The sequence below is a fragment of the Lepidothrix coronata genome, unplaced genomic scaffold (assembly GCF_001604755.1).
Source record: "Lepidothrix coronata isolate B3197 unplaced genomic scaffold, Lepidothrix_coronata-1.0 Scaffold179, whole genome shotgun sequence".
Lineage (NCBI taxonomy): Eukaryota > Metazoa > Chordata > Aves > Passeriformes > Pipridae > Lepidothrix > Lepidothrix coronata.
In genome coordinates, this window is record NW_016690359.1 from 924223 (window position 1) to 950372 (window position 26150).

General features: G+C 42.3%; 1 protein-coding gene across 2 annotated transcripts in view; it reads left to right on the forward strand.

Moving 5' to 3' along the window:
- MSRA (methionine sulfoxide reductase A) overlaps positions 1 to 26150 on the forward strand; it is a 256046-nt gene that overhangs the window by 69041 nt on the left and 160855 nt on the right. For both annotated transcript variants that reach the window (XM_017830482.1, XM_017830483.1), the window contains exon 2: positions 24734 to 24802. In XM_017830482.1, coding sequence (XP_017685971.1) covers positions 24734 to 24802 — 69 coding nt within the window. The remainder of the gene's footprint in view (positions 1 to 24733; positions 24803 to 26150) is intronic.

Below are 26150 nucleotides of genomic sequence, written 5' to 3' on the forward strand. Positions count from 1 at the left end.
TTGGATCAACCTGGGCTAGTGGAAGGTGTCCCTGCCCATGGCAGGGGATTGGAATGAGATGATCTTTAAGTTCCCTTCCAACCCAAACCTTTCCATGATCCCATATGTGCTTTATCCTGAAGTTCAGTTTGACTGGAGAAGGGACTTGGTTCAGTTTACGTGGCCAAGTCTCAGGTTTGCAGCTCATTGATTTCCATTTCTGAGTTGTGGTTCTCTTGGAAATTTTGCCTTCTACTTTTTGGGGTTTTTGTCTCTCACACTCTTGAAATATTATCCCCAACTTCAAGTGTTAAACTTGTATGATTTGCCTTTCCCAGTTCAGGAAACTTGTGACACATTTAAGGGCTGAATCCAAATCTTATGAATCTGCCTTGAGCGTATTTAGAGTTCACACAGTTTATGTCCATGATTGTAACTACTGTGACTTCTTTACTCAAGTCACTTCATTTCCCTGTAGTAAATTTTTTTCCTTGTCAAGGAGTAGCACTAATTCAAATTATATCTCTTTCCGTTGCTGATTAAGTCATTAACATTTAATACTGATTTGAACATCAAAACCACTAATCAAGCACAGATATTAATTAATGGCTCTGCTTTGGAGCTTTTCCCCTGCCCTGGACTGTGGATCTGTTTATGGACCATGAGGTCTCAGGGCACAAACCATTCCTGTTGCTGCAGTTTTCCTGGTGAGCCTGAAGAGAGGCTGGAGGGATTTTTTTAACTCCGTTTGTTTCCCGAAGTGATTCCTGGCTGGATTTATTTGTAATAATGGGAGCCCTGGCCATTCCCAGTGCACCCCTTTGCTTTGTGATCTGTCCATACTTTTCCCTCCTCATTCATCAGTCCTAACTCTCTACCTATGGACTTCTCCTTGGGAAGGAGGATGGAAACCATCTGATGGCAGTAAAAAATATGGTGCTGGGTTTAACAGAGAAAAAACTGCACGAATAAATGAATATATACAATGGTTTGCTAGTTAATCAGTCTGGATGTCCTCACATTGCTTTTTATCCATCAACTTTATTGATCTTTCTAAACAGGACTTTTCCTTTATGGTTGTCTTCTTTAAACTGAAAGAGAGGAGGTTTAAATCGTATATGAGGAAGAAATTGTTCCCTGTGAGGGTGGGGAGGCCCTGGTACAGGTTGCCCAGAGAAGCTGTGGCTGCCCCTGGATCCCTGGAATTGTCCAAGGCCAGGTTGGATGGGGCTTGGATCAACCTGGGCTAGTGGAAGGAACCGGATGAGTTTTCAGGTCTCTTCCCACCCAACCCATTCTGTGATTCTTGAGCTCGAATATTATTAAATTGCTTTTAATAGCATCTCTTTACTCCACTGCTTTCCCCAGTGAGTCTGCCCTTTTTTCCTGTGGCTTTTTATTGCTGGGAATATGAAATCTGTATGTTCAGTGAACTCTAATAACCATGACATGACTGCAAAGGTCTCACTCTTCTTGAACAATTTAGTGCAGGTGTCTCAGATATCTCAGGCATCTAAAATAGCATCAGCTTTATTTAAGTGCCTGAATATTTCCAAATGTGTCACAGGAGTACAGTAACTTCTTTCCTTGTTTTTTTTTTTTTTGCTTGTTTTACTGCACTAAATATACTTATAAATATATTTACCAACACTGTGAGACTCTTGGCTCCTCTGAGTCACGGACACAGCAGGGTGGGATCTTTGCTAGTGCTTATTTTGACATAGAGCCACTGAGCAGCTTCCCAAATTCTGAATTAACACCGGGGAACAATAATTTAACTCCACGATTGTGGCCACTTCTTGTCTTCCATCTGGCAGTGTGTCTTTCCAAAGGTTTGTGTGTCCCTGTGCCTCATCTCTTGGAGAGGAGCAGGATGAGTAAGAGTTTCCCAGTTGCTCTCCCTGTTCTCTTGCAGGAGCAGAGCTCGCTCAGCAGTCAGTGAATGTGCTCAGGGTGATAAGCAAACAATCAATTGAGGGCTTTTTTTAAAAAAAAAACCTAAACAGGAGGGAATCCAAAACACTTGGAGGCTTTTGAGAATGCCTGGAGTTGCTTTTGAGCCACTCTTTTGGCTGATACTAAAGTGATGGCCCTAAAGAAACTTCTTCCAACCCTTCCATGCCGGGGGTAATGGCGAGGCAGGATTAGTGAAAAGGAGGGAGAGAGATTAAAGAAGGAGGGTTTTTTTGAGAACAGTTCCCAAACCAAATATTGCCTGTCACGTTCTCTAATTTATCACCAAGCTGACAGCCTATTTCAGATTTGGAAACCTCCCAGAATTTGAAAATAAATCAAGTCACCCTTGCAGTTCAAGTAGTACTTTGCCCCTTATCTCAGCTCTGCTGTTTGTGGAAGGGCAGAAAGGGAAGGTGGAATAATCAAGCTCTAAATTAAATGACTTGGCATATTTCCAGTCCCTACTTTTTCCTGCTACCATGGACTGTGTCAAGATCTTTTTTTCCTCTCAGTTGGCTCTAATCAAAGTGTCATTTTGTCATTATTGATCCTTATTAGTGCCTGAAAGTGCTGTGGTTGAAAGTGCTGCTTCCTCGGCCCAAATTTATAGTCAGTAGTTAACTTTCCTCATCCCTACTTCTCTGTGAGTATATTTTCTTATACTTCCTTTATCTATTCATCTATTAATTTTATTGAAATACATATAAATTCATATAAAACATCTAGACTGGATGAAGAGGGAGGCAGGAAGAAGACGGGACTCACATAAACTCTCTTCCATGCTCATATTTCCTATTTTATTCCTTTTTTGCTCCCCAGAAAGTTGTAGTCAACTGTGACATCTCAGAAACTGTCAGTCCAACTACCAATTCCCCCCTTTTAGGGCAAGATGGGAGATTGGGAGAACTTTTCACTTCTTTGTTTTTAATGCTCCCTTTCCTCTTTGCTGTCACTCCCTGCAATGTTGAAATGCAGGATCTGTTTGTGTTCCCGTGATTTATCTTTGTGCCTCCACATCTCCCCTTGCACAGTTCACTTCTTTATGTCAGGAATTCTCCTGGTGAGTCCAGAAACTTCCATTATAGACACTGGCACACGTTTCCCAGAGAAGCTGTGGCTGCCCCTGGATCCCTGGAAGTGTCCAAGGCCAGGTTGGATGGGACTTGGAGCAACCTGGGATAGTGGAAGGTGTCCTTGTCCATGGCAGGGGAGTGGAATGGGATGAACTTTAAGGTCCCTTCCAGCCAAAACCATTCCATGATTCCATTACTCTGTTCTATAAGTGACTCCTCATCTCTGGAACATCTGCAAAGGGAATGGGCAGGATAAAGCTGAACTAACCCTCCAGCAGGAAAAGGGGCTTGGGCTTTTAGATTAATATCAAATACTGATTAGTTGTTTTGTGTCATTTTGGGATCAATAAGACTTTTCCTGGGCTATTTTATATTCATTCCAACCTGGTTGACTGTAGGTGTAGTTCATATTTGGGGTGGTTGTGAACTCCCCATCCCTGGAAGTGTCCAAGGCCAGGTCGGACAGGGCTTGGAGCAACCTGGGCCAGTGGAAGGTGTCCCTGCCCATGGGCAGAGCTGGAGAGGGACTTGGGACAAGGGATGGAGGGACAGCACAAGGGGGAATGGCTTCACATTGCCAGAGGGAATAAATCCTTCCCTGGGAGGGCGGTGAGGCCCTGGCACAGGTTGTCCAGAGAAGCTGTGGCTGCCTCTGGATCCCTGGAAGTGTCCAAGGCCAGGTTGGATTGGGCTTGGATCAACCTGGTGTAGTGGAAGGTGTCCCTGCCCATGGCAGGGGGTGGATTGAGATGACCTTTAAGTTCCCTTCCAACCCAAACCTTTCCATGATTTCATGATTATTGTTATTTTTTCCTGAGGCAATTTCCAAATAACTTCACAGGCTGCTGATCAGAGACCAAATCTCCCCTTTTCACACCTTTGATTTCTTTCTGCTCCTGAGCATTTTCTCCAACCGGGGCAGGAATTGTTCCTTTCTCTCTTATTCAATTTTTTTTGGAACAGGATCAGTGTCCTTTAAAGCACTTCCCTGTTCAGGGAAAGAGGTTTGTTTGCAGATGCATCTTCCATGGGAATGTCATTTGTGAGGGACATTTGGGCAAAGGTCTCAACCATTTCTGGGATTTTGTTTTTCACTTGTTCCTGCGTTTGAGGAAAAAAAGTTTGAAGCAGAAATCTGAGGCAAAGACCAGGAATTAGTTTTTTTTTCCTGTTTTCTCAGAGGAAAAAAAAAGAAAAATAAGATGAGAAAGTTATAGAAATAATTTCTCACTGATTGGATCAGTCTCTTAGTTTAAATTTACAGATCTTTTCCTGCTCTTCAGTTGGTTGATGATTGAGATTTGTTTTATGAGTAGACAAACAAAACAGTCCCTTGTCGTTGTGTGAATATTTTCTATATGTAATAGAACCAAGGTTTATTCCCAGTCTTTGACACCTAAGAGAATACTTTATATTTTTATATATAATATTAAAGACTTTGTACACCACTTTCTGCCTGAAATACAACAAGGGAAACAATTTTAATTGCATTTTGATTCTTGGTTCACTGTCCAGGAATTTTATATAATTGTTTATTAGAGATTATCGTGGTCTCTACCACAATAATTAAAAGATGAAAAGCAATAAAAAGAATTAATCCTGTTGCACAACAACGGAGCTGCCTGACTTTGCTGTTTCCTTTTGCAGTTATTAACCAGCAAAGATATTTTCCCAGCGAAAATCATGTCTCAAGAATTGCATTACCAGCTAAACAATTTCAAAAGCTGCATTTAATAATATTGTAAAATAAAACTATTTCCTATGGTTGAGTGAATAATGCAACTCCCTCCAATAGTGGAACCCTTTGCTAATTAACTGGGTGCTTTCATATCAGGAGCTGATTATTGCTTCTGGAAACAATCATTTAGCCACTGAGAGAGGAACAACACATCTTAATAAAGACATTTTCCCTTCCAGATCAGCTCATTAAAAATTTTTCTAGTGTTTGTCGTCCCCAAGGTTGTGAGGTAGTTTTGACTGTAAAATTCCCTGGGTTTCTGGCTGTAAAAGGGGGATATAACGTAGGTGGCCAAATGGTCAAAGTATTTTTCAGGTTTATTTATTTTATTCCTATTCATCAGCAGCACTGAATATTGATATTAGGAACGCACTGTCTTTAATTGCTGTGAATTTGTGATCGATTTAGAACCTTCCGGAGAAACACAATTCATTATTGGTTATAATTTTTATTTTGTTTTGAAGAGACAGAGTTCAATGAAAGGAATGTTAAACAATGGTTTTACTCAAACTAAAGAGCTTCCTGGATAGAGAAATCAAATGTAAAATTATGTATATAGTGACAAACAGCCTTCATTTGAATGTCCATTTAATTGTGGAAATTTGAGATCTCTTTGCATTATTTCAGTATTTAGATGTCCATTTGATTGTGGATGTTTGGGATCTCTGCATCTATTTCAGTATTTGAATGTCCATTTAATTGTGGACATTTGGGATCTCTTTGGATCTATTTCAGTATTTGGATGTCCATTTAATTGTGGACATTTGGGATCTCTGGATCTATTTCAGTATTTGAATGTCCATTTAATTGTGGATGTTTGGGATCTCTTTGCATCTATTTCAGTATCTGGATGTCCATTTATTGTGGATATTTGGGATCTCTTTGGATCTATTTCAGTATTTGAATATCTGTTTATTGTGGATATTTGGGAACTCTGTGCATCTATATCAGTATTTAAATGTCTTTATTGTGGATATTTGTGATCTCTTTGGATCTATTTCAGTATTTGAATGTCCATTTAACTGAGGACATTTGGGATCTCTGTGCATCTATTTCAGTATTTGAATGTCCATTTAACTGAGGACATTTGGGATCTCTGTGCATCTATTTCAGTATTTGAATGTCCATTTAACTTAGAACGTTTTTCTACAAGTATTTATTATGCTATTCCCCCAGTCAGCAAAACCATCTAAATCCTTTGTAAATGTTTTGTTGACAGTTACGCAATTTTAATTCATTTGTATAAACATCAATGAGAGAACAAATCCGTGAATCACAAGCCCTGGACATGCTGTGACATGTAATCTTTAATTTAAGAGCTGGGATTTTAAACTCTGTGTGAAGTTCATTACCACGTTATTTTATTTTGACACTGGATGTCTATAAATCTGTTTGTCCTGCAGACTGACAGAGGTGGCACCTCAATCATCTGCCAGGATTTCTCTGTGCATGAAGACAAATCATGTGTTAGAAACACGACTGACTCAGGCTGGAGGGACCTCAGGAAGCCTCAGGTCAAACCTCCTGCACAAAGCAGGGTCAGAAAACCTCTCTGTGCAAAGTGTTCCAGTGCTTCATCCTCACAGTCCTCCTCACATCCAGTTGGAACCTTTCCTCTTTCAATTTGGGACAAGAGGAAACGGCCTCAAGTTGTGCCAGGGGAGGTTCAGGTTGGATATTGGGAATAATTCCTTCACCAAAAGGGTTTTCCAGCCCTGGCACAGCTGCCCAGGGCAGGGGTGGAGTCCCCATCCCTGGAAGGATTTCAAAGCCATGTGGATGTGACTCTTGGGGACATGGGTTAGTGATGGCCTTGGCAGTGCTGGGGGATGGTTGGACTTGATGATCTTAGAGGGCTTTTCCAAGCTCAGCAATTGTGGGATTCTATTTTGTTTCTCCTGATGTGCAGCTCAGTAAAGAACCTGAGTTTCTCTGTCACCTTTTCTGGAGAGAGCAGGGGATTGGGAAGGTTCTGGATACAACCTGTGCCGAGGTGCAGTGGGATGTGTCTCACCCTTCCTTCATAAGCAGATGATGTGCAAACATCATCCCTGTATTCAGGGAATCATGGAATTGTTTGGGTTGGGAGGGACCTGAAAGATCATCTTGTTACAGCCCTGGGCAGAGACACCTTCCACTAGCCCAGGTTCCTCCAAGCCCCGTCCAACCTGGCCTTGGACACTTCCAGGGATCCAGGAGCAGCCACAGCTTCTCTGGGAATTCCAGCCCAGCCCCTCCCCACCCTCCCAAGCTCCCATCTCTCCCTGCCCTCTGGCACTGGGAAGCCATTCCCTTTGTCCTGTCCCTCCATCCCTTGTCCCAAGTCCCTCTCCAGCTCTCCTGGAACCCCTCTAGGCCCTGGAAGGGGCTCTCAGGTCTCCCTGGATCCTTCTCCAGGTGAACACCCCCAGCTCTCCCAGTCCAGCATCTAACCCTGCCCTCTGTCAGTTTGAAGCCATTCCCACTTGTCCTGTCACTGAAGGCCCTTAGAAAAATTCCCTTTCCATCTTTCTTGTGGGCTCCCTTCAGGCATGAAAGGCCACAATCAGGTCACCCTGAACATTCTCTTCTCCAGGCTGAACAAACCCAGTTCTCTCAGCCTCTTACTACACAAAACATCACAGGAAATATGTATCAACCCTTACTTATCAGGTTTTTCTTGCTGTAATTTCAGTTTTTCCATCACAAGATATTTTTCTCGTTCCTTTAAATACCCAGACTGTGTCAGAGGCCTGTGTTAGGCAGGTTGAGTTTTGGTATTTTGAAGTAACTCTGATGCTTTGCAGCCCTGTGAACTAAATTGATGGGTGAAACATTCCCTTTTCATGGAATGTTGTCATCCCATTATCATTTCTGTGCCTCTCTGCAACCCGTGCCAGGGCCTCACCACCCTCCCAGCCAAGAATTCCTTCCCAGTATCCCATCTCTCCCTGCCCTCTGGCAGTGAGAAGCCATTCCATGTGTCCTGTCCCTCCAGCCCTTGTCCCAAGTCCCTCTCCAGCTCTCCTGGAGCCCCTTTAGGCACTTGAATGCTGCAATTATTGGTCTGGATGAGAAAAGAATCGGGGTTCTTTTATCTTATAAACCTACAAGTGTTGGATCCTCGGGTAACTCTTGGCCTTCAGAGAGGGAGCAGAGCCTGTGCTCTGTGAGATAAATCTGTGCCATTTGCTCCAAGACTCCTTTAAGATTAAATCAGGAATAAATTCCAGTCTCATGTCCCTTTCTAACATCAGAGCGAGCAGCTTTTATATTTATTTGTTCAAGGAAGTAAACCATTGAACTCTCTGACTTATTCTGCATTCGATTTTAGAGTTTTTATTTTATTTGAGCTTTTCTGAGGAATCACAGAATTCCAGCTGCAGCATTTCCTCACCTCCCTTTCTGTGCCTTCATCAGCTTTGTGCTCTTCATTTAGTGCCTCCCCTGAGTCATCAGTATTGGTCTAATGGACTGGAACAGCCTAAGGTGAATGGTAATTACTTATTGAGTTGCTGATAGCCCAGATGAGAATAGGACTTATTAGATCAGTAATAATGAAAATCTGTGTCTAATGCAAAAAATTTTAGAGTCTGAGAGACAAGTGTCTGAATTTATAATTATTTTTTTTTTTAGCTATGCGGGAAGTTAAAATATTATTATAGGAAGGTTAAAAATTAATTATATGCATCATGTTGCTCTATTTTTATTCACAATTGCAGCTCTTTTGGCTGAGGTGTTAAATCCCATTTTTGGGATGGCTGAGTGCTGGGATGGGGAGGTATAAGGGAACATCACCTCCATAAAATGGCCACTGATATTTTGCTTTCTTCTCTTATTTTTCTGTTCAGATGAATATGATATTGTGTTTCTTTCTTCCAATCTTTAAACTTTAGTGTATCCTTGAAGACATAGACTTGGCTTCCTTTATTATACCCTAAAGTAATTCTCTAATTCATCATCGTGAAAAGTCCCTTATTAAAAGGTCTGCAGCTGCATTGTTAAACAAATAATAATCTGTATGAACTGACATGCCCAAGCAGGAAAGTGAGGTCTTTATTCAAATATCTGCAGCTGCTTTGCTAAAAAAATACCAATAAACCCAATAATTTTGTGATTTACTATAATGTTGATGATTTAACCAATAATTTTTGTGATGAGAATAAGCTCATTAAAAACTCTGAGATGGTACACAGGCTTTCAGAAGTTAAGTAAGACACATTGGGAGGGTGCATTTGAAATTCTGCTTCTTGAGTACCTGCTCAGGTGATTTTTGAAATTGTTCCTCAGTTGTAGCAGGAAAATTCAGTCAACTGAACATTTGTAGAGAGCAAATACAAAAGCAAAGTGAATGTGGTCAAAGCAAATTAAAATGTGACTGATTTTCATTAGAAAGTGCTTTTACTTAGTTGCCAGGAATATTCATTCAACTCTACATTGGACATATTAAGAGGAAGTTTATGTTTTACTTTGGGGAAGGCAGTGAAATGTGAAGAAATAGAACAGGGTTATCAAAATTAAAGATCCCTGTGCCTTTTTTAATGCACTTTTAATCCACTTGACCATCCTCTTTCTCAATGAACCCAAGATCCCAATCCCACAGAGGTCACCACTGACCTCATAATTAACTCACATTAATTTACCTTGTAAACCATCACCTCTGTCTCTCTCTGTATATTTATACCGAACACATAACTTAGATTTCCAGTTTTCAAATACCAAGGAAGATCAGCAGTAACCCTAATAAACCTTAATAATGTTTTCATTATTCCCTCATTGCTTGTTAATTTGGGTCTAGAGTGTTTTATGTTTCTAGAGCAATAAACATTATCTCACTTTGAGAGGTGTTAGAAAGTGTTGAGAAAACCAGAATTATTGTTATTGGAAGTGTTTAAGGTTTTAACCTGAGAAGGTCAGAGAAATTTAATTGTAGGGTTTTTTTCACTGAATATTTTGGAATATTTTATTCACTTGATATTTTGGAGCTCTGATAGTGTCATTTAGAGCCTTTCATTTGTGGGCATCACCCAGGAATCTTTCATAGTCAGGAGCAGACAAAACCTGCCATCTGAATTTTGGCAGCAGCTCAACCCTATTCCACCTAATTTGTACAAAGATTCCCGCTCTTCCTAGACATAAATTTAGATTAAAAAATGGCACAAAATGAGGAACCTGAACTTTCCAGCCTCAGTTCTTTCTGTGAAGTGCTTGCTATAAAATTTTGCACTTGGCTGTGTTTGTGGCAGGTTGTAACTTCTTAGGAAGCAACTTGAACCTCATCAAACCCACTTCCTGTGGTGGTCTCAGGCAGCAGTGCCCAGATTCCTCCAGCACAGGGCATCCAAACCCTTTTAAACCTTCAGGAAACTTCTCTACTTAGTAACCTGAGCAGAGCCAGGGTCTGTGTGTTGGCCTTGAGGCCACTGGGGTGGTTTGGCCACTTTGATGCTGTGAAACTCTCTTATCTCACCAGGGTCTGCAGCTCCCGCAGAGGGGCGGTGGAGGGGCAGCTCCAATTTCCAGGGACAGGACCAAGGAACGGCTGGAACCGTGTCAGGGGAGGTTTAGGTTGGATCTCAGGGAAAGGTTCTTCCCCCAGAGGGTGGTTGGGCACTGCCCAGGCTCCTCAGGGCAGTGGTCACAGCACCAAAGCTGCCAGAGCTCAAGGAGCATTTGGATGATCCTCTCAGGCACAGGGTGTGACTCTTGGGGATGGTCCCGTGCAGGGCTGAGGGTTGGACTCGATGATCCTTGTGGGTCCTTTTCAACTCAGCACATTCTGTGATTCTGTGAAGCGTCCACCAAGCCTGTAAAAATCTATTTGTTTCCCTTGAGTGCTTGAAATAATACACAGGAGTCAGTTTTTGGAAAGATCCTACAATATAAAGTGCTGAGCTCCTGAGAAAATCTTCCATCAGTTTAATGAGAGCTGTTGAATCATTGTGGAAAACTGTCCTTGATTGTGTAGCACCAGAAACTGCAGCTTGTCATAAAACACGAGGCAGGAAAAATCAGCCCAAAATTGGAGTCATATTTGCAACACTATTTCAGCAATATAAGGATAAAAATATTGTCGGAGTGTTGTGGTTTTCTGCAAACCAGGCATTATAAACTCAGGCTACTTGATGTTATATTTACTTCTGGTAAATCAAGACACATTAAAGCACTAAAACCATCATTACATTTTGTCATTTTAGGTGGGAAAAAAATGTTAAAAAACCCCACATCTATTTTATCTCCGCAAAAATCTGCTTTGCCTGCCCTGAAATCACAAACATTACCATGTATCACCCAGAAAATTTGTGAGTCGTGGCTGGCAAAATTATAAGGCAGGATTTCCAAGCAGTTCTTTTTTATCTCACTTTTATTCCTTATCTGAGGAAGGAGTACTGTGGGCAGGCACTGAAGTGGAAGATACACAGACATGGGACATTTCAGAAGCGATCAGAGCTGAACAAACTCATCCAGGAAGGAAGGGATGCAATATTCCCATTGCAATCTACAATTATTAAATGTAAGTGCCCAATTTATTCAATTACAATGGAAGCTCAATTGCTCAGGTAATTTCAGTGTATGATCATAGAATCATGGGATAGTTTGGGTTGGAAAGGTCATTAAGCATCATCTCCTGCCATGGGCAGGGACACTTTCCACCATCCCAGGTTGCTCCAAGCCCAATCCAACCTGGACATGGACACTTCCAGGGATGGGGAAGTGACAGCTTCCCTGGGCAACCTGTGCCAGGGCCTCCCCACCCTCCCAGGGAAGATACCAGATTTGAAGACTCAAATTCTGTTTTTAAGATTGTTCAGAGCAAAACAAGACAGGGAAGAATGTGAAACTTCTGCACTTTCTTAATTAGACCTTTATTCGTTAATAAAAGGAGGAAACTTAGAAAATTGATTCTGTTTTCAAAGGAATGTGTTGTGGATTTAGGTTTTTATTACTTTCTATTTCTTGACAAAAAGAAAGGTTCAGTTTCTGTTATGGAAGGAAAGTGGATTCACTGTGACTTATGGAATTATGTCTGTTAAGGGAATACATTTTGGGGTACAGCCAACGCTGCCATAATGACACAGTCAGCCCTCACTGGGCTTGAGATGGTTGTTTTCTTCCTCAGAGGAGTGAAATTCATTAGAAATACAGGATTCCCTGGAAAATTATATAGAAATTTGGTTCCACAGTGGAGATGACAAATCACTTCTTTGCAGAGAGTAAAAAATTTTGGATTCATTTGGCCAATCTCATCACTGAGTTAGTCACCACTGGCTCCAGTCACAGTGAAAATAAATGTCCTCAAGGTATGACTGGAATATTTTAGCTGATGGCTTTGGGATGAGATGAATCATGTTGGAATCACCAGCCTACACGACTACCTGCTTGATTATATCTCCTGCTGTAATAGGTTAAAATGTTAATTTGGATGATTTTCAGAACAAATCCTACTTTTCAGCTGAAATTCGCTGTGATAAAAGTAAAAAAAAATTGTCACTAATGAAATATTTTATGACGTGTTTCTAGTCACTAAGAAGTAGAATATGAGCCTTAAACTGTGGTAGCTCTTCATGGTGAAGTTAAAGTAAAGTTTTATAATTGGGGTGAGTACTTCCCATTTCACTTAAAAATTGGTTTTTATTAGAATTCCTTCATCCACTCCAGATACATCAGGAAGGATCTCCCCCAGTGACAGAACCTGAGGGAATATCCTGAAGTTGTGTCTGGGGAGGTTTAGGTTGGGTATGAGGAAAAGGTTCTTCCCCCAGAGGGTGTTTGAGCACTGAACAGGCTCCCCAGGGCAGTGGGCACAGCCCCAAGGCTGCCAGAGCTCCAGGAATGTTTGGATGATCCTCTCAGGCATGTGGTATAACTCTTGGGGATGGTCCTGTGCAGGGCTAAGGGTTGAACTCGATGATCCTTGTGGGTCCCTTCCAACTTGACACATTCTGTGATTTTTTAGTGTAGAATCATGGAATGGTTTGAGTTGGAAGAGACCTCAAAGGTCGTTTCCCCCCACGCTACCAAACCTGGCCACACAAACCCAATACAGTGGTTCATAACAGTGTTCTGTTCTTTATTTTTTTCCATCAGATTTTGAGCTTCTTCGAGTAAAATCACAATTCCCTTTTTTTTTTTTTTTTTTCCAAAAATGCCGATTGGCCCAACCTTGGTGCTCCTCGATCCTGTTTGCTGGGATATCAGCAGGAAAAAGGCTGCTGGTGGTGTGAAGCAGATTGTGAGGGGAGGTTGGGGCCCGTCAGGCTCAGCTGAGCACCAGGGCTGGTCATTTATCACTGTCAGAGGGTGAGGGGGGACGGGGCACTGGACCGTTCCCGCTCATCTGCGCCGTGACAGCTGACGGGAGCCTAATGCGACCTCCGGGCGGATAATCTGCCGTCCAGGGGGAATGTGTGCCAGGGAGATACTCTATCACCAGCCACACTCCCTGCTCAGAGCTCCTGACATCTTCACAAGGCAAAAAGAAATGTCAGCTGGCCTTTGAGGGGCTGTGGGGATTGTGGGGAGGCGCTAAAACCGGGCTGGGCGGCGTTGCCGTGGATTTGTGTGGATCCATCTTAAATCCAGCTGGATGGACGTGCAGAGAGCCATGGAAATGATAATGGGATGACAGCATTCCATGAAAAGGGCTGCTTGTTTCACCTATTAGTTTAATTCTCAGGACTGCAAAGATGCTGTGAAGCAGTGGAATTATATAAAAATATAAAAACTTCCCCCCGCCTGACGCAGGCCTCTGACACAGTCTGGGTATTTAAAGGAACGAGAAAAATATCTTGTGATGGAAAAACTGAAATTGCAGCAAGAAAAACCTGATAAGTAAGGATTGATACATATTTCCTGTGATGTTTTGTGTAGCAAAAGGCTGAGAGAACCGGGTTTGTTCAGCCTGGAGAAGAGAAGCTTCGGGGTGACCTGATTGTGGCTTTTCATACCTGAAGGGAGCCCACAAGAAAGATGGAAAGGGAATTTTTCTAAGGGTCTGGAGTGACAAACAAGTGGGAATGGCTTCAAATTGACAGAGGGCAGGGTTAGATGGGATCTTGGGAAGGAATTGTTGGCTGTGAGGGTGGTGAGGCCCTGGCACAGGTTGCCCAGAGAAGCCGTGGCTGCCCCTGGATCCCTGGAATTGTCCAAGGCTGGGTCGGATGGGGCCTGGAGCAATCTGGGATAATGGGAGGTGCCCCTACCTGTGGCAAGGTTTTGGAATGGGATAAGCTTTAAGGTCCCTTCCCACCTAAACCATTCTATGAGTCTGTGAAATACTTCCTGTAGGTGCTAAGTTAGAGCAAGGCTCCCAAACCACTATGAGAATGTCCTGATTCCAAAAATTCCTCCTCTGCCACCTAATGAAAAATCCTGCATCTTGAATGTTGTTCATCTTCAACTCAAAACTTATTGTTTTTAGCTTGCTATTATTTTTATCAACTGTATCTTCAATTTGCTCTCCATTACAAATCATATGCATTGACTTAACTGGGGAACATTTTAATTGAGCTCTGCTGGAGATTTTCCAATAAATTAACATTACATGTTTTTAACAGATGCCTGAATTTGACATTGTTATTAGACATTGTAATTAATAGAAGTATTACCCAAATTAAAATCTCAGGGCCTTAGAAAAATTAAATTGTAGGTGACTGAGGGATTTTAACTCATTAACAGAGAGTGACTCTTGATTTGCCTCCATTGGGTTTTATTAGCCCAATAAACACATTTTTCCTAGTAGCTGGAGAGGGAGCTGAACAAACTCTTTGGGATAAGGGTCTTGGGAATCAAAGCATGTTTTACCAGTGATTCTGTAAAGTTCTTTAACCTGTTGTTATGTTGGAATAATATGCCTAAAATACCTTTCTGGGATGTTGTCAAGTTTTAATATCATAGAATTACAGAACCACAGAAGGGTTTGTGTTGGAAGGGACCTTAGAGATCATCCAGTTCCAACCCCCACACAGGTAATTAAAGACTTGAAAAACCACAGCTCTGCTTTTTATCTACAAATTCCCGGCCAGCCATGAATTTCAAAGAGATTTTCCCACTTTGAACATGTGTGTGAATGTCCAGCAAAAATTATCTTGTGTCTCATTTTGAGAAGCCATGGATATAAAAATCAATAATAGCTGGTCAGTGTTAAGTGGCACAAGGTTGAGGCTGAGCCCTCAGAAAGGGATCATCCTAAATCAAAAATCACGCTTAGGAGGTTATTTAATCACACTGAGAAGGTTATTTAAGTAAATGTTAAGATGTAAAACGAAATTAGAAATAAGCAATGTAATTAAAAGCAACTAGGGGATTTTTTGAGGTCTGTACCCAGCCTTTCTTTGCAGAAGCTCACCCCGAATTTGGCATTTATGGTGCTGATTCCCAAGTGAAGTGTTGAGCCAAGCAGTGCCAGGACCTCACTGACCAACAGAGATTACCCTCCAGCCTGTGGCTTTCCAGAGTCTGCCCATTATAAAACTTTATTTCTCCTGTAAATGTTCTCTCCTTCACTCAGGCTGTGCTCCCTTCCCCTTTAGACGTTTTTTTTTTCCCTCAAGAAATATGGGGTACAAGCTCTCCTTCCATAACAGGAAAACAGAGTTTTATTCCTGGAGCTGCTTTGCATCTCTCTGTGCTTCCTCACAGAATTTCTGCCCAGAGCTTTGTGCTGCTGTTCATTTTTCACGGTGTACACACCAGGTCCCAGCTGAGCATCCGGTGCATGTTTTATTCATGTGCTTTTCACCCCTTCTTTGAGATCATTAATAAAGCTGCTAAATAAACCCAGGCTTAACAGTCCCCCTCGCCACACTCCACTGGACATCCCCTCCCTGCTCCCTCCCGCTCGTGTTTATCGTGGTCCTTTGTTTGGATCTCTTGCTTTTCCCGCCTGTGTGATGCTGTTCTTATCCAGGCTGCTTTAGATAAGGGTTTCAAGTGGGGTTTTGAGAGGCACTGGCTGTAATTCTGAAATAAACCCGGTTGTATTTTATCATCTTCACTCAATTCTTACGCTAACAAGGTGCTCCATGAAAAGCAGCAATGGTGGAGATGTCATGGATAGTTCCTGGCAGGTGGATAACTCACTGCCATGCTCTGTGCCAGGTTTAGGGCCCTTCTATTTTCTTATCTATTTTCTATTTCCTTATCTATTTTCTATTTCTTTTTCAACCCAGAGAGGTTGTTTGTGGCTGCCCCATCCCTGGAAGTGTCCAAGGCCAGGTTGGATGGGGCTTGGAGCAACCTGGGCTAGTGGAAGGTGTCCCTGCCCATGGCAGGGGGTGGAACTGGATGAGCTTTAAGGTCCCTTCCCACCTAAACCGTTCTGGGATTCTGTGACACACAAAACCAGAGCCAACTCCTTATCTCCTCCCTTGAGCCTCCTCTAGTTAAGAAAACATATATGAAAAACCTGACACTCATTGGTCTACCTGTATCTTCTTAGAGAAATTATATGTGTATTTCTTGTTTATTTTTTTAACTGTTAACCCAGGTTTTCTCCATTTTGAATATCCCTACAGGTCAAAAAGAATAAGTTCTAAAAATGAAAGCTGAGATCCTTAAGGTCTCTTCCAATCCAGGCCATTCTATGATTCCCTGATTTTCATGTTATGTCATCATTTCATGAACTGGGTTTTTGGGAAGTGAAATGATATCACAATCCCAAAAATACCATGAGTTGACTACTTTATGTATCCAATATGTCTGTCTATGTTACTTTTCTGATCTGTTGACCCTTGTAGACAGGATTCTTACAGAAGCATGGAATCTTTTACCTTTAGATTGGTTCCATTATTTTTCTCTGCTCTTGTTCCCTTTCCTATTTTGATCATATGGTTTCCTGTTAACATTTGTTCTGGTTCACAACCCATAATCTCCAGTGATGTCAAAACCATATTTTAATAAATATGGATGTACACACAGGTACATCTAATCCTCCCACTGAACAGATCTTAAATCTCCATGTTGTTCCTGAAGGTGTTATGGGTGGAATTCATCTGAGTTTGTCTCTACTTTCCTTATAATCAGTGCTCAGAAATTGACATTTTTAAATATGATTCGTTTTATCCTGAGGAAAACATCCAAAATATGTCAAATGAATCACCACACAGGTGGCTGGTTCTTTCCAAAGTGCAGGAGGCTCCAAGGCTCAATACTCAGGCAGATATCCATTGATGACTAAAGCCAAGTGACTTTTGTTTAATCCTCATGTACCTGCCCCGAAACTCAGGGCACGTGGCCTGTGGAATTAGGAACAGATCAGGCAGCGCGTGTGGCACAGTCGGGATGTGGGGGCTCCTGTTTAACTGCCCCACAACCAGTATGTCCATCCACCCCAGTAGATTGCAGATCTCAGAATCACTGTTTCTCCTCCTCTGCATCTTCACCACCCTCTTCTAAGAAATTAATTCATTTTCATTTTCAAAATCTTATTTTCCTGTTGCTCCTCTTGATCCGTTTCCCGGTAGGAGCTGCTGAACAAAACCAGTGTGGGATAGCTGGCCTTTGGTCATTAAGCAGAACCTCTGTTTTTTCAGGAGTCCACGTGTTTTGGAGTCTGAACTGACCCACTGTGCTGGGACTCATCACATTTGGTAGCCTCAATCAGTTCCTGTGCCCTAACCTGTTTGATGGAGTGGGTGCAGAGAGGACAGAGTGTCACCTTGTGGGACATCATCTCCACAAGACATTTCAAAACTGGTTTCAACCCCCACTCTTCCTTTCCTGACCTCTTTTGATAAGCAAAGTCATTTGGTAATTATTTTATTCCCTTGAGTGATATCACAGGTTTTTTAAATAATAACTAGGATCCACTCTATGAGAACAACCCACAATCCTATGAAATAGTTGTAACCAGTGAGTTAATATCACACAGCCACCTCTCTTTTTAAATAGTCACGAGCTGACAGCTGATCTCAACTGATGGAGGATGGAAGTAGAGAAGTGAGAGGTGAAGGAAACCCAGTAGATCATGTTCACCATCTGTGCCAAAGCTGAGGGTCAAAATGACCCTTCAGAGACAGAGAAATAAATGCCCAGGTTTGGGGAGCAAAGTCCCTGCACTGCAAATCCCCCTTGGGAGACGAAGAGATTTGAAAGGTCACACCTGGGGTTCCATCTGGGATGACAGAAGGTTTCCTTATCACACAGGAGCTTTTAGAACTGGCAGTTCTGCTCCTTCAACTAGACCTGAAGATAAAGAAGAGCTTCTGTTTCATCACCAGCTATGAAGGATTTATGGATGAAATCCTGCCATAAATTACACATCTAATCCCACTCAAGTAGAGCTGCCCTGTCCATCCTGTGCTCCTCTAAGAGAATGACCCCAGTGAAGCTCTGCTTTGCTGGATTTTTCCATTTGGTAGCTTCTTGAAATTCTCAAAATGATGAAGAGAGGCTCCACCTTCAGGAACAAGGATTAGTGGGGGGTCTTAAACAGTTTAGGTTGGAAATGGGGGGATTTAGTAGGTAATTTCTAACCCTTCAGCAGTACTAAGTACAGACTTTCTCTTCAACAGCCCAACTTCCCCTCTGTCCTTTACAGATCATTGTGTAACATCTCAAAAGCATTTTCTGATATCCAGGTGATTTTGAGACAGAGGATGGATATAAATGAGGTGCATGGTTTCCCCTCTGCTGAAGAAGGATCTGGTTCAGTATTAATTACTGGAACAATCCTCTCCTTGTACAATTTATCAAATCCTCATCTCTGACATAATTTGGTACCTGGTACTTGCATAACTCCTCTTGGCACAAACATCAGGAACCTTATTAGAGAACTAAACCTTTTCTTTAAAGAAATATCTTCTGGGTTATGAAATAGTGAAAATAAATAAACAAACGTCCTTAGGTTTAAAAGGTTCAAGGTTCATCTTTAGGCCTATAAATGAATGGCCTGGTTTACAGAAGTACCAGCCAATTGTGGATTTCAGGGAAGTTAATAGAAATTCTGAAAGCCCGGAGGTTTTTAAAATCAGGTAATTTACTCAGGCTGAAGGACAAATAAAGGTCAGATCCCTGTTTTCTAAACCAGAGGAGTGAAATCCAGTGAAGCTCTCATCAGACAACATGTAAATACACTGAAACAGAGTTTGGTTTTGAAGGTATTAAGTTGTATACTTGAAAAATACAAATAACACATTTATTGCTGTTATGTGTTAATAACAGGGTGTTCATGTGTTACTTCCACAGGCTGTGTGGCCAAATGGAAGTGCCTGTTTCAGTAGATTTAGTAGACAAATATAATTTAGTAGATAAATTCGGTGCTGTCTGTGAGCTCGAATATGGTTACTGTAAAGGATCATGGAATCACAATAACCTGAGCTGGAAGGGAACCCACAAGGATCATATTCATCTCCTAAATATGACTGGATAGGGCTGTTTGAAAGAGTGAACAGATGTTAGTTCATCCTCTATTTACATGTACTGGTTATATTAAATGGTTAAAACAAAAAGAAAATACTTGCTTGGAAAATACTGGTAGGAAAGGCTAATTTTCCTTCCTTGGAACTGAGCTTTCATATTGAACTTTTGCCCAAGGGCAGTGATTCCTTATTTTTGCTACTTAGTCATCCTTACCTTGGGATTTCTTCTCTTTGGTGACACTCAGAGACCTTTTCCTCATTACCTGGTAAATGGTAACACTGCACTGCCAAAATTCCACCATTTTTTCCCCTCTGAATGTTGCAGTCTTTCACGGAAAATAAAAGGTAATTTGTTGTTTGCAAGGCAGAAAAGAAACCCACTGGCCTTCAATTATACTCTGTATATTGAGGTTTTCCCATATTGAGAATATTTTCCCATATTTCCCATATCTGTTTATTGAGGTTGTACCATTCCCACCCCTGGAAGTGTTCAAGGCCGGGTTGGACAGGGCTTGGAGCAACCTGGGATAGTGGAAGGTGTTTGGTTTGGAACTGAATGAGCTTTAAGGTCCTTTCCCACCCGAACCATCCCGGGATTCCATGATCCATTGTGCTGTGGCCTTTCTGGGAGGTACAAATTCCAACACTGAAGCTGAACTGGGGCATTCAGTGAGTTTTTAAATCAAAGCCCACAGCAGCTGGAGGTGACACTGAAATGCCACCGGTCTGTCTCCGTGTTCTGAGCTTTCCAATGGCATTTTTCATCCTGCTTTTTATTATTTTGCTTTGGGGAGGTGGAGCTGCGACTGTGGGTGTCATACTCCTCTGACATCTACAATTTAAGAGGCATTTAAATAACTCCCTTATTCAATGCTGAACATTTTTCTTCACCCCTCCTAATTCCGATGAAAGCAGCCTTTGGCACAAAGGCCTGGCGCTGAGTTTTAAGCCCCTTTATTGCCTCCAAACTTGGGTTTAAAATGAAACTACAGTAAATATTATCTGTACAGTCCATGCACAGCTGACACTGAAAAACCACCAGCATTGTGGTGTGATGGGAAGTGTAGGAAAACTGTAGGAAAAGGCAAAACAGGAAGGGGAAAGGAGCAGCTGGTTTCCTTCAGGGTGTTCCCCCTCACCCCATCACTGCTCATCCCTTTTCCTCCTCCTCTCCCCCTGTTCCCATCGTGGTTGTGCTTTAGGAGATGGAGGAGGCTCCTGGTAATTGGTTAATGAACTATTTTCAATTCAATTCCTGGCTGCACTTGCCATGGAAAATTAACAGTCCTTGGGTATAAATATGACCCCTACTCCTGGATTAATTTGATTATGTGAGAATCTCAGTTTTCATTTAAAAATAATAACTTTCTGGCTGCTCTGATAAAACAAGTTTGGATATGCAGTATAAATATTCCCCAATGGCTTAAAAATCAAAAGATGAATATGAAGAACATATGAATCTCTTATTAATAAAATTTAAATGTCCTCAAATCTTTACTGTGATTGCTTGAGATTGAATATTTTGAGACCAGAAAATCCCTGATTTTTATTCATTGCTGGATCAGCATTCTCTGAAAACCAAGTCTTTTTTAAGCAGCTTCATTTGGGTTCACAAACAGACAAATTATATTCATTAATGACTGTGGGTACCTTAACCTACAGTTCCTTTACATTTACTCAAGGCTTGTAGCAGAACAATAAATCTGGTGAGAACTGAAATCAGGCTGGTTTGAAAGGAAATATTTTTTGCAGAACTTGCTCATTGGAGCATATTTCATTGTTAAATTTATCTGTTACAGGTGTGATACCACTGGCACACGTGGAACTGTGAGGATAAATGGAATGTATACTGATAAATTAAAAGGTGCCAGAGGATAGGTCTGGGTGCTGGAACTCGATTGTCCACGCTGAGAAATTGTTGGGATGGGATCAAACATGATCTCAACTGGGATAATTAACACTCAAATAGTTTCTAGACATGACTTGTCTCTTTTAATGGTTTACTTGTACAGATATGGATTAATGTGGTTTGGGCAGCAGGGAGGGAGGGGATTCCCCTCCTCTTCTCAGCCTCAGGAGACCCCACCTACAGCTCTGGGGTCTCCAATATAGGAAGGATGTGGAGCAAGTCCAGAGGAGGCCATGGAGATGCTCCAAGGGCTGGAGCCCCTCTACTCTGGAGCCAGGCTGGGAGAGCTGGGGGTGTTCACCTGGAGAAGAGAAGGATCCAGGGAGACCTTGGAGCCCCTTCCAGAGCCTAAAGGGGCTCCAGGAGAGCTGGAGAGGGACTGGGACAAGGGATGGAGGGACAGGACAAGAGGGAATGGCTTCCCAGTGCCAGAGGGTAAGATTAAATGGGATATTGGGAAGGAATTCTTCTCTCTGAGGACGGTGACATCCTGGGATGGAATTCCCAGAGAAGCTGTGGCTGCCCCTAGATCCCTGGAAGTGTTCAAGGCCTGACTGGACGGGGCTTGAAGCCACCTGGGATAGCGGAAGGTGTCCCTTCCCGTGGCAGGGGTTGGAATGAGATGAGCTTTAAGGTCCCTTCCAACCCAAACTGTTCCTTGATTCCATGATAATCCATGTGTGGACAGAACTTGCAGTCAGTGAATCTTCAGCCAAAGGCAACTGTAGGACTGTGCTCGAAACCATCAAGCGAGAGGCTGCAAAACCAGAGTAATGCCAAAGAAATGGTTTAGCAGTTTTGGATTATCTTTCCATGGATTGTGCTGTGTCACAGATGCAGAGGATGTGGGGAGGATTACTTTTATTAAAACCCAAAGAATTTAAGGAGCACAAGCCAGGCACTGCACCTGTGTGAAGTAGACTTTGCCTGAGGCGAAGCTGAATGTCAAATCCTCCAGGACATGTGTTGCTTTCAGCTCACGCTGCTTGTGCTCAGCAGAGAGCAAAGGATGTCACACGTATTTCTCAGGCTTAGTTTGGGAAATCTGTGGAGTTTTGGCAGTTGAGGATGGAGCAGTATTTGGCAGCTTTGAGAGGAAGTCCCCCTGTTGTTCGGTTGTGAATTTGTTATCCATGAAAATTCGGACAGTTTGAAAATAATAAAACAGAAGGAAAAATCTCTTCCTGGTCAACTGGCTGTTGAAACCCTGGGGGTCAAGAGATAAAACAATGACATAAAGACATCCCTGGAAGTGTCCAAGGCCAGGTTGGTTGAGGCTTGGAGCAACCTGGGAAAGTGGAAGGTGTCCCTGCCCATGGCAGGGGGTGGAATAAGATGAACTTTGTTTCCTCCCAATCCAAACCATCCTGGGATTCTCTAATCCATGTCCTTCCAATTTCAGTTTTCCAAGTGTCTGAATCCAGTTGTATTCCACTGATGGATTAGCCTCTTAAATATGAACAGAATTTGGGTGGAATGTGTTGCTTTCCACATTGGAAGCTGAAGGGAAGATCAGTGTTCCCTGACAACCTCCATGTCTCTGTAAAACCAGGATTTATCCTACTTACTGCAAGCTGTTATCTCTGGAATGATGATGGGTTTGGAAAATCATTTATTCTTTCTGTTACAAGTTACAGGGAAAGGCCTTTTAATTTTTTTTTTTCCTAATTCCATGCTGCCAATGTAATTCTGATTTTCTGGAATTACTCAATCCAATTTGTAGGTGAGAATTAAAATGTTTTCACATGAAAAACTGTTGAGTAAAAAGCCCCGAACTGGGATTTCTCTGATGAGTGTCTTTGTTGAGAGTTTTTATTACTTATGTGTTGTTATTTATGTTGTGACTTTCTTCCTGGGGTTGAATGTATATTTTGTGAAAGTCCTTTTAAATTTGGGGGTTTTCTTTTACTATTTATTGCATCTAGGCAGGAAACACTGGAAGAATTGTAAACCAAAGTATGAATGACAAGAAAATGAATTATTTTATCTGGCAAAGATCTTTGCAATGAAAGTGTGAAGGCATTGGAAGACAACTTGAGCACTCTGAAAATATTACTTTCATTCAAGCCCATCTCACCTCTAAAAGTTTAATTTTAATTTTAATATATTGAAAGCCTCCCCATTTGAAATGAAAACTGCTTCATACATCATCTGTGTCACTCACTCCTTAAATGAAAGCAGCTCTCAGGGCTGGGACAGGGTTAGTTTATTTGATCTTACAAGATGTTTCATAATTCTTCTGACTGTTCACTCCTCTCAGGTGGCTGTAGATCATGTTGGGAGCACCAGCTCTGGCTTATGAGGTTGCAACCTTGCTCATATTACTCCCACTCTGGAACCTCCCAACAATTTGCTCCCCAGAGCCCCTCTCCCATGCCTCAGAGCATTCAATCTTCCTAAATGCAACCAAGTGACTCGTGGCACCTCTTGCTCCAGTTGCAACAACTCTGATTTTCCCTCCTCATTGAGTGTTGAGGAATGTTCGATGCCAGCCCGGGATTAGGAATGTGCCTCCCTGATATTGCTTTCAGAGAATTCCCTGAGAATTCTTCATTTCACCTGTTTTGTTCTTCACCAGGCTCAGGACTAAAGGAAGTAAAATAATGCATGTGCTGAGAAATTATCTTGGTTTTCTCCCTGTAAAGTATTTTGTGGGCAGAAATGTGTATTTTTGAGTTCAGGCAGTTTTGTTTCCTGCCGCCCTTGCTGATGATGAATCTTAGGAGATGGAAAAACGAATGGGAGGATGCCAGAGAAAAGGGTTTAAATTGAAAGGAGGGAAGGTTTAAATTAGAGATTAGGAAGGAATTCTTGCCTGTGAGGGTGATAAGGGGCTGGGATGGAATTCCCAGAGAAGCTGTGGCTGCCCCATCCCTGGAAGTGTCCAAGGCCAGGTTGGACAGGGCTTGGAGCAACCTGGGCTAGTGGAAGATGTTCCTGCCCATGACAGGGGCATTGAACTGGATGAACTTTAAGGTCTCTCCCAACCCAAACCATTCTGGGACTCCAGGATTCTCTGACAGCAGATTCCTGTTCCTCTCTTGCATCCATCTCCCTCCCCTCAATGTATCAAGAACAGAAGAGGGTTGATGCTCCCTCAGCAACTTCCCCAATAATTTGGGATCTTAAATCACCGTGGGTGCCACCCCCCCCATTAATTGTCTTTAAGCTGAAATAGAAGATATTTAGGTGGGATATTGGGAAGAAATTTTTCCCAGTGAGGGTGAGGCCCTGGCACAGGTTGCCCAGAGAAGCTGCTCCATCCCTGGAAGTGTCCAAGGCGAGGTTGGACGGGGCTTGGAGCAACAGGATAGTGGAAGGTGTCGGAGTTGGAATGGGATGAGCTTTAAGGTCCTTCCAACCCAAACCATTCCATGATTCTCTGATTCCCTGATCATATAAACAAGCAAAGGAGAATTATGATTCCCTGTTTTTCCTCCTTGCATGAGGAGGCTCCTTTCAAGAGCAGGGATTGCTGCTCTGGAGGTTCCTGTGACATCAGGATCAGCTCATTTGTCTCAACCACCAATCTGTAATTCATCCTCAGTTTCTGTCCTGGCACTTTGGGACAGTATTTTTAAAACACAGAGAGCATGAAGTTCCACATTTAGTGATTGTACAGGTTGGCTTTCATAAATCAAACTTCAAGTTTCAATAGATCTAAAGAAATAGAGTTGTTTTTATGCAAATCATGTATTCTATTACATTATAACTTGGTTTTTTTTTTATGCCCTCCCAGATAAACATCACGTCAATGGAAACAGAATGGTGGAACCTTTCCCAGAGGGAACACAGATGGCTCTGTTTGGTAAGACATCAGTTCTAAAACAAAAACTCTAAGCTTTGTAGTGTTCCTGAATTCCAAATTCCTTCATTTCAGCTTGAATTCTCAAAGTGTTAAAATCTGGGCTGCTCCTGCCGTTTCCCAGTCACTGCCATCAGCTAAAACCACTGAGCATTTGGGGACATGGCCATGCCTCCCCAAAAATATGCTAAAAGTATTTTTTCTTAGTTATACCAGCAGCAAATTTAAACGGCAAGTTCTTTGTTTTCTGGGACTCTGTAAGTTCGGGGGAAGAGCCTGAACTAGTTGAACTCTCTGATTCCACCTTACCAAGACAGGGATTTTCACACCTCTTCTCCAGAAACATCCTTTAATCCTTTAATTGGGATTGCACAGGGACAAGTCTGGAAGAGCAGGAGTTACTTAGGAGTAATCCCTCTTACTGCTCAGAGAGGGTGTGGATTCTCCTTCACTGGAGATATTCCAGAGGTGTCTGGACACAATCCTGTGCCATGTGCTCTGGGATGCCCCTGCTGGAGCAGGGGGGTTGGACCAGGTAACCCACTGTGCTCCCCTCCAACCTGACCCATTCTGGAATGGCTTAAAAAAACCTACAAAAGCTCAAAGATGATAAATAACCACGTGATTGTGTAGCTACAGCCTATTTGCAGTGAATTTTCTTATTTCTTGGATAGTTTTAGATGCAACAGTAAAATAACAGCATAAAATGTAGTGCTGAGCTGTAAACACTGATCCTTTCACCTGCTGAAAACACAGTGGGATTGATTACACAGCTCCCTCTTCTGCAAAATCTCCTCCAGATGCTCTTATTAATGGTGCATTATTTGTTTCATGGTGTGACTTCTGGTTTTGATTGAGGTACAGGGGGAATATACCCTGGGCTTTGTTCCTGCAGCTGTAACAGAACCTTACAGATCTCAAAAGACTCTTTAAATGATCTTGAGACTCTCCTGTTGTTTGTTCAGCATCACTCATTGCTGGAGATGCATCTGTTGTTCTTTAGGATAAAGAGATGTGTCCTTGTTCCTACAATGGAGATGAAGCCACTTTTAAGGGTGAGGGTGACTCTTTAATGGAAATCTTTTAGTGCTACTCATCCAGTGACCTCCTAATCCAGCTTCCAGCTGATTTTAAGGCACGAAGAGCACAGGAGGAGCACAGGCACCTCACAGCCTCACTGGGGGCACTGGAGTTTTACATCAAAAATCAAAAATCAGTGTGTCCCTTGAGGTCTGTTCCCAAGTTCAGTGATGAAGTTGTGGCTGCCCCATCCCTGGAAGTGTCCAAGGCCAGGTTGGACAGAGCTTGGAGCAACCTGGGCTAGTGGAAGGTGTCCCTGCCCATGGCAGGG